Genomic DNA, 9,730 nt, shown 5'->3' on the forward strand with positions numbered 1-9,730 from the left:
AACCGACATATACATAGGATTCTGTGTATATGTTAAGATTTTTGTAATATATTTAGGGAGTTGAGATTTTTTATAATATTGGAAGCATAAGTTGTGTATTTGTGTAATTTTTAGATAAAATTAGCCCATGAATAAGCGAGCCCAAATGAAGGGAATGAGTGGCCCAACCCCTTTAGAGCCCTAGGCCCAATAAGTGTTGGCCCATTAATATAGATGCATATCCAATCTAGCAGCTCGAAAACCGAATCAACTCAATCTCACTTTCCCAAAATGAAAGAATTGTACCTCGTCTTTTTTCGAACGGAAAAAAATCTAAAAATGCCCTTAAAGTATTAAGATCATATTAGATTAAGTATCATTCGTGGATATTAGTAACAAAGGATACATCTGTTCAATTTCCCATACTTTATAAACCTATTTAATTCTTAACACAAATTTGATATACGGTGAGTTTTTATATTAAATAGTTTAAATTTGAAAAAAACGATATCTTGAGTGATCACATTTCATTCAAAACAAGTAAGTGGCTATATTTTAAATACCTCACAAAAAAAACAAAAAAAAAATTTGATTATATTTTAAACAACCACCCTGGAAATGGCTTTCTCACTAATTTTACTATTTAATACGTATCGAAAAAAAGCATCATATTTATCCCTTAACTTTGTGAAGCTTCATATTTGTCCCTTAACTTTGTGAAATTAGTCAGTTAAGTCTTTTGCTAAAAGTTTAATTAGAAAATGGCCTCATCGTTAAAAAACGTATCATCACATATGATCTTTATCTAAGAGAGTTTCAATTAGCGTATGTTATCGATGTTGACGATTAGATCGTCATATAAATATAACACGTGACGAACCAGAAAAATTTTAGATTTGTTTTTGATCTTTTCGAAACTCCTCATTAATGTCTCAATTGTATCATAAATCATCTTTCTACCTTCACTAGGTAGAGGTCAGATCAACATGCACATCAGTCTCTCTAAACTTCACTTCTGAGATTATGCTAAACATATTATCGTTTGAACAAAAAAAAATTCAAATAACAAGCACTTTCAACTCAAGCCAAATGTAATAAGAAATTATTTCAACAATGAATACTATAAAATCTTATTTTTAAAAGAACAAATAGGGATATAACAATACAACAAATTGAAAATGGATACACTGAATGAAATTCATAACAAGCAAAATTACATTTTGTTACAATTTAAAATGGTATAAACTTTAAAATTTAAATCTCCCTAACAATATACTGATCAAATTTCAGTATTAATAATTTATAATCATTTAAATACGTATCTTACAACTCCAGGAAGATGAATTTTCATGAAATAATCTTCCCAATTGATAGCCTTGGGATCAAAATAGAAAATATCTGTTTCGATTCCACTCTCTTTAGAGTTCGTACGTAATTTTTCTGTATTTAGATCGTCGAATCTGTAGAAAATACAACAAATTAATACATAGAAATAAAAAGTGAAATTATTTTAAATAATTATATTTGATAATATGTATAGAAGGATTTTAATTACTTACACTGTCTTGAAGAATAAGTAGGGTCCATAAAGGTCAATCAATCTCATAACAAACTTGATTTTCCTATAAAGCTCCAAATATTTGCCTTGAAAATATTGACAAAATGCTGCATTTACTATTTCCAATCCCTATATATATATAAAAAAAAAAAATAGTTATTATAAAATAAAATATAAAATTATTTATGATGTCAAGTGGATGCAATTATCATGGGATCTTAACATTTTTATCTGGCTGTTAAAAATAATTTCACCTATAGTTATCAGTAATTTATATTGAGTGTATATCAAACGTATATTATAAATTAGAATTTTTTTTTTTAGAGTTACAAAATGAAACAAACCTTCAAAGGAAGCAAGCAAGCATGGGCCATGTAATCATTTATAGTCGTTATTAATGTATATTCAATGTATAACAAGTGAATATGATGAATTCTAATTATTTATATCAGAGTTACGAAATGAAACAAACCTTCAAAGAAAGCAAGTAGAAGGACAATGTAATCATTTATAGTCGTTAGTAATGTATATTCAGTGCATAAAAAGTGTATATCATGAATCAGAAATATTTTTATTAGTTACGAAATGAAACAAACCTTCACAGGAAGCAAGTAGAAGGGCAATGTAATCGTTTATAGTCGTTAGTAATGTATATTCAGTGTATATCAAACGTATATATAAGAGATAATGTATATTCAGTGTATAGCAAACGTATATATAAGAGATAAGCATACAGTACCCCCCCTCCTCCCTCCGAACTCAATGCTAGCGTAATTTTATCACCCTTTTGTGCTGACGTGATACTTTTATTACATAAAATGAAACCCACATCAAAGGTACCATGTCAGCTAAAAAAGTTGACAAAAGATATCACATCAGCTAAAAAGGATGACAAAAATATGCTAAAATTCTGTTCATGGGGTAATAGGACCCCCGTAAAGTTGGAATGTGTCGTAGCAAATTTGATCATAGTTCAGGGATACTAGATGCTTTGCTCTATATATAAATTAGGATTATTTTTTTTTTGTTAAGAGTTGAGAAAAGAAACAAACCTTCAAAGGAAGCAAGTAATGAAGGGCCATGTATCTTTGAAAACTATCCATGCTACTCAAAACATTAACCTTGCCAACAATAATAGGTTTTCCATTCACTTTGTTAATCCATGGATTTTTTGTGAAGTAATTAAATCCATAATCTCTAAGATTAGTGATATCCAATGGGTTTGAGACTGAGGATCCAATTTGGTATATGGTTTCACTCCCCCTTTGATCAGCATGAGCCATCATGGATACTATCATTGAGTTCACCACCATGTCTGCTGGAATCTGCATGAGCGTATACGTTATCATATCATAAAGTTGACTTCAGAATAATAAATAATATATTTTTGAGTTTTCATTCAATATCTGATATTCATTTTTATAACGTAAAGTTCGTTATAAAGGGAGAAACATACTTCCTATCAAGATTTTTTTCCATTTCGAGGGCTCAAAGTACTAGAAACCACCGGTAAGGGATGAGATGAGAGGAATCACAATTCACCGCGAACCTCTATGGTAACAATCTTAGAAAGTAGAAGAGTTTGAGTTCTGACACTAACAATGTAAAAATATTTACACGATCAAGTTACTTATATGATAAATTCATAGTTAAATTAAAAAAAAATGGCGGATGTATAATATGTATATAACCGTATATAATTAATGTATAATTTATATATATCAACAAGAAAATGTAATGTATAATAAGTGTATTATTACTTACCACATCCAATATGGTTTTAGGATTTCCAAGGAAGCAAGTTATTCTTCCTTTACCATATCCAACAGCCAAACTATCAATAGTTCTGCAAATTTCCATAAAGTAAATATAAAAAGAAAAAGAATTATATTTTCTTTCGGCGAAAATAATAAATGTTAAAAAAATTCATAAAAATTAAATTTCTTCAAAAAAAAAAATATTATTGATTTAATGAGTACCTGATACCTTCGACCCAACCAGGAAAAGGTTCTTTAAAAGTGCTAGTTATGATCGTAGGACGATTAATAACAAGAGGTATTTCTTCTTTCAATTTTCCCAAAAGCATTTCTCCCATTGCCTTTGTGAATACATATGTATTTGGCCATCCATATTTCCTTGCCCTTCATGACCAAAATCGACGGAGAAATTAATTATAAAAAATAACAATTATCGTAACAAAAATATTATAACAAAAATTTTTAATAATATCGATGAATTTATGTTATTTAGCTGCAGAAATGATTTTTTTTTCGTATTGTGCCCCAATTCTAAACATGTTGAGATCGAATATATGAATCTTTACTGACTATATTTCTTCATTTAACCTTAATTCATATCATTATCAATATACCAAATAAAAGTGAAACATAAGTTAGAATAAAAGGATCAGTAGGTTGACAACCAACGTAAAATTATTTGATAATATCGATGAATTTTTGTTATTTAGCTGCAGAAATGATTTTTTTTTTGTATCGTGCCTCAATTCTAGATATGTTGAGATTGAATATATGAATCTTTACTTATTATATTTCTTCATTTAACCTCAATTCATATTATTATCATACAAAATCGAAGTGAAACATAAGTTAGAATAAAAGAATCATTAGGTTGACAACCAACGTAAAATTATTTGCTAACATTGATGAATTTTTGTTATTTAGTTGCAGTAACGGTTTTTTTTTTTTTTTTACTGTGCCTCAGTTCTAAATATGTTGAGATTGAACATATGAATTTTTACTAACTATATTTCTTCATTTAATCTCAATTCATATTGTTATCATACTAAATCGAAGTGATCAAACATAAGTTAGAATAAAAGAATCAGCAGGTTGACAACCAACGTAAAATTATTTGATAATATTGATAAGATTTTGTTATTTAATTGCTGCAGGAATGTTTTTTTTTTACTGTGCCTTAGTTCTAACTATGTTGAGATTGAATATATGAATCTTTACTGATATATTCCTTTATTTAACCTCAATTCATTTTAAGAGAATTAATAGGTAGTAAAATTTTAGTTCTAAAATTAAAGTTCAACAGTATGCTTGCACATGAAAATAGTAGGGTTCATTGATTTATTAGTGAAACTAGACATGTGAAACAAAGACATAATGATTACAAAATATTGCAATCATCTTGAAATTTCACATCAATAGTATTATGTGCAACAATAATTAGAATAAATTTTAACTTATATTCACTAATAGTATGAAGCAATATATACAGTTTCAATAAATTTTGCCATGTGATTATAGGTTAAGTATCGTTTTTATTAGTTTATCAATTAATATTTATCGAGAAATTTGCTTGTAATTATCGAATATATTATATATTTTTGTATCGTCACTTGCACAAAACTTAATCTCAATTATCTAGGGAATTAAGATAATTGATTGATGATCCTATTTAATGATAGATTGGCAACGAATTATCATAAAATTTTATTAGCTGCGACTTACTCACTATTTAGCAACAGATTAACGATAATCGCGTACCTTTCGAGGCCAAGCTCCTTCATTGTTGTTGTAATTGATTTTTCAGAAGCATTTTCAGCTTTGAGTTGTTTTAATTTTTCATCCATCACTTTTTTTTCAACTTCAATATCTAACCCTAATGTTCCATTTAGGGTTTCACCCATATAATATGGTTTTTCCAACATCAATCCTTCCTTTTCACCACATACATAAGCTGAAAAAAAAAAAATCAAATAAAATTAGCATAAGAATACAACAACAACATACCCAGTATATTACCACAAAGTGGGGTTCGGGAAGGGTAAAGTGTACGCACTCCGTACGACTACCTCAGATGAAATTGAGAGGCTGTTTCCGATAAACCCCAGGCTCAGGATAAACTTAGAATGATAATACAACAACAACATACCCTGTGTATTCCCACAAAGTGGGGTCCGGAGAAGGTAAAGTGTACGCAATCCGTACGACTACCTCAGAAAAAGTAGAGAGGTTGTTTCCGATAGACCCCCGGCTCAGGATAAAAATTAATATGATAATACTTTTATTTTAATTATATGATTTATTATCCATTATGTTTCCTTTTTTTGTTTTTGAGATAAGTTTGGACAAGGGGCGGAGCTAGAGGGCGCCAAAACATCTCTCTCTTTATATATCTATATATATAAAATAGATGATGAAATTTTCGATGAAAATTATTCCTCCGATATCTACATTTTCTGAAAGAATAATTCAAATTAAATATTAAAATTTATTATGATTTTTTTTTTTGTTTAAAAATATATTATATTATATATAATTAATTAATATGCATCATTACCAAATTATATATGACTTAGTTTTCACCATTTTGATTTTAGAAACATAGGAGGGAAAACTAGGGTAACAAGCATGGAGACAACCTATGTATGTTGCTCAGGTTTGTCTCGGATTCTTCAGAAGCTATATATCTCTCTAGATTTCGAGAACGGGTATGACAATATTTTTAAAGAATCTGAGCAAATTCAAGAACGAGTATGAAAATATTTATAAAGAGTCTAAGCAAAACACGACGCAACAAAATGATTATTTTATATAGAGAGAGAAGTTTAATTTATTATTTTAAAGTATAGGTAGACTAACCAGTTGACACATGAAGAAGAACTTTTAATTTATTACACTTCTTGGCAAAGTTGAGGACATGTCTAGCTCCAAATGTATTGATTCCCAATGCCACATCATATCTACATATTAGAAACATAGAGTTAATAATAAACTCAATATTAGATTAATAATTAATGAGTAAAACATTTAGTACCTTTCTGAACTATGATTAAATTTGCTACGTCACACTCCAACTCCACGAGGATTCTATTACCCTTCTGAACTAAATTTTAGTATATTTTTGTCATCCTTTTTAGCTAACGTGACACCTTTTGTCAACCTTTTTAGCTGATGTAACACCTTTGACTTGGAACCCATTTTATGTAATAAAGGTGTTATGTCAGCACAAAAGAGTGATAAAAATACGCTAAATATGAGTTCAGAGGGTAATAGGACCCCTGTGAAGTTGGAATGTGTTGTAGCAAATTTGGTCATAGTTCGTGAAGGTATTGGATGCTTATCTCATATCAATTAATAATTAATTTATAGAAAAATATATAATTTTAAAAAAATAAAGATTATATATACCTTTCATCAAAATTGGTAGTTGCAGCTAGATTAACAACAATATCTACTTCTTTCCAAATTTCTTCCAACAAATTTGTGTCATTCACACCTAAATTCTCACAAGTTATGTCACCAGGTACAATTGTGGTCCTTTGTGAAATAAATGTAGTAAAATTTGCCCCACATTTTTCTCTTAGAACTTTGAATAAGTCCTTTCCCACTACCTGTTTTCGATTAAAAAAAAAAATCATTATAAAGATAGTCGCGGAAATGTAAGTACCCTAAAATGGAATCGCGTATAATATATAAAATATGCGTTATTTTGCGTAAGAAACTTAATTTCTTGAACAAATCTCGATGAGTGAAACATTAAAGTGTTACAAAATATGTCATCTATGTTTTTTATTTTCTTAATCTTTCTCTTTACCTTTACTTATTAAAAAAAATATCGAGAAAATCTAAACAGTGACCTAAAAAGGAAAGATTTGTATAAATCAACCTTTTTGAAATTGACAAGACACAAAAGGGAACAAGAAAAAGTGTGGGGTTTATTTTGAATAATAATGAGACTAATTAATGTCATGTCCATTGATTAAAAATTAAAATGAGTACACATGAGAATAATGACATGATGTGAAACATTGTGAAAATTGTAAATAACATGTTTTAATGTTTTGCCTCCCACATTTTTGCTTAAAAAATCATTTATTAAGTTTTGTTTTTTCTTCTTCTAAATTATTGTGCTATGAAAAGAAAAGTAGTATGTATAATTGAAGATATAATTAAATAAATAAAAATGTGTATTTTTATGTTTTAAATTTTTAGAGAAGATAATTATACAATTCAATATAGTTTCAGAGTATTTTAACTCATGAAAAAAAAATCAGTCGTGCATGTTAAGGGGACCTATTTAAATAAATTAAATATGCTAATTATTTTTCTAACAGTTTAAGTATTGAAAAAGATGATCGTATACTTCAACAAACTTATTACAGAGCCCGAAAAAGAAATACAAGACTCGATTGCTGCACGAAAAATTTTGTATTCATGCAAGATTCGGAGAAGAGTCGCATCGTAAAACGGGTTTAATTAAGTATATAATATAATCTTCATTACATTAATTTAATTTTGTGTACCTCTGTATTGAAACGTTGCATGGCTGACTTGTCATCTGCAGCTCTAAGAAGAAGATAAAGTTTCTTCACATTTGGTTGAACTCTTAATATCTTCTCCACAAAAACTACAAAAAAATAAAAAAAATAAAATAGTATTTATTAATTATAGCTTTTCCATAATAGCAAAGTAATTAAACGTCTCGAGTTCGAGCCTTCAGTATTAAAAAACTCTCATAAGTCGGTACGTCAATACAGGTACTGAAACCAAAAACATAAACCGACAAGGATTGCAGTAGGATGAACAGTATCCCTCCATCCTTAATCAAGGTCTTAAGTTCGATGGGCTTTACGCATGCATGAATTCAAATTAGTCGATACGTCAATACATATGATGAAACACAAGACAAAAACTAGCGAGGGTTGCAGTGGGATGAATAGTATACATCCCTCAACCCTTAATCAAGGTCTCAAGTTCGATGGTCTTTACGCATGCATGAATTGAAATTAGTCGGCACGCCAATACAGGTACTGAAACCAGGGGCGGAGCCAGCCCTTGGCAGGGGTTCATTCGAACCCCCTTCGACGGAAAAATATATTATTTATATATGATTAACATTATTTTTTTATGTATCTATAGTAGGTGTTGAATCCCCTTCGACTAGCTTTTCTTCAAATATTGAACTCCCTGAGTTGAAATCCTGGTTTTGCCTCTGAGTATGAAACCCAAGACAAAAAACAACGAGGGTCACAGTGGGATGAATAGTATACATCCCTCCACCCTTAATGAAGGTCTCAAGTTCGAACTTTGGATACGAAAGAAATTTCTTATTAAGATTTCCTCCGTAAATGAGCTATACAAGTTTCGAATACCGGACTAGAAAAAAATACTATAGAGAAGGGATTTATGTATATACTCTTTGCCAAAAAGCCAGTAGCACCAGTAACAAGAATGGTTCTATTTTCAAGAAACTTTAGAACACTTGTCAACTCCATTGCTTTTTTTTTTTTTTTTTTTTTGGAAATATATAGTGATCACAAATGAATTGAAAATATTTGAGTATGAAAGAAGGAAGAAGAATAGTGTTATATATATGAGAAAACACAAGAGAGGAGAGAAGTATTTATAGAAATAAATTTGGTGCATGTGATATATATATAGGTGAGGGGCTTTGATAAATATGTTTTTTTTCTTTTTTGGCAAATTATATGACAAAGAATTAGTTGGATTGAGTATACGCAAGTAGTTGGCTATGTATGAGTATACGCAAGTAGTTGGCTATGAATTTATTTGATTGACAAAAAGTGATTCAAAATAATTGTTTTACCTATTTTTAATAGTTAGATATCATTTGATGAAACTTGAAAGTCAATTTTAAATACAATTTAAAATGTTGTACCGACCTGGTAAGTATCTTTTCATTTTTAATATGAAGTCTAAGTCTTGAAAATTAAGGGTGAATGTAGCATCTTAATTATAGATTCACGTGAATCAAATAATTTTTGCTCAAATTTTGTATGTAATAATAAAATTACTACGTAATTATAAATATTTGACCGAGGATTCAATTATTATTGTTAAGGGTGCGCGACTCAACAGTATTGACGGTCTGAAGTCAAATCTTAATAAGAAGTTTCAAGTATATATATTCAAATAAACTAGCTCTTGTGCATGTGGGCCACACGTATATCTCGTGCAATGTATCTGCATTTCATTTGCCACACATACATTCTATGTCAATTACTTAAAAAAAAATTGAAATTACATATATATTGTTGTTAAACAAGCATGCGAGTTATATATTTACAGTAAAATTATGACGACCCTTTTCGTCGTTACAGTATAATTTAGCATGTCGAAATTTGAATTAACATTCTCCTCGGATGAAGTATAAAAAATTTCAGGCTAAGCTAGTTTTGGGCAAATTTCAAGTGTGATG

General features: G+C 29.3%; 1 protein-coding gene across 1 annotated transcript; it reads right to left on the reverse strand.

The window, feature by feature from the left end:
• Positions 1–1,052: 1,052 nt before the first annotated feature.
• LOC107848464 (alcohol-forming fatty acyl-CoA reductase) lies at positions 1,053–8,915 on the reverse strand. The gene is made up of 10 exons (XM_016693236.2): positions 8,708–8,915; positions 7,815–7,918; positions 6,700–6,902; positions 6,151–6,251; positions 5,053–5,245; positions 3,517–3,678; positions 3,302–3,383; positions 2,590–2,862; positions 1,539–1,666; positions 1,053–1,439 (listed from the first exon to the last, which is right to left on the reverse strand). Exons 1-10 carry the CDS (start codon positions 8,784–8,786, stop codon positions 1,286–1,288), a joined length of 1,479 nt encoding a protein of 492 aa, XP_016548722.2. The 5' UTR covers positions 8,787–8,915; the 3' UTR covers positions 1,053–1,285.
• Positions 8,916–9,730: the final 815 nt, after the last annotated feature.

Source organism: Capsicum annuum, chromosome 11 (assembly GCF_002878395.1).
Source record: "Capsicum annuum cultivar UCD-10X-F1 chromosome 11, UCD10Xv1.1, whole genome shotgun sequence".
Lineage (NCBI taxonomy): Eukaryota > Viridiplantae > Streptophyta > Magnoliopsida > Solanales > Solanaceae > Capsicum > Capsicum annuum.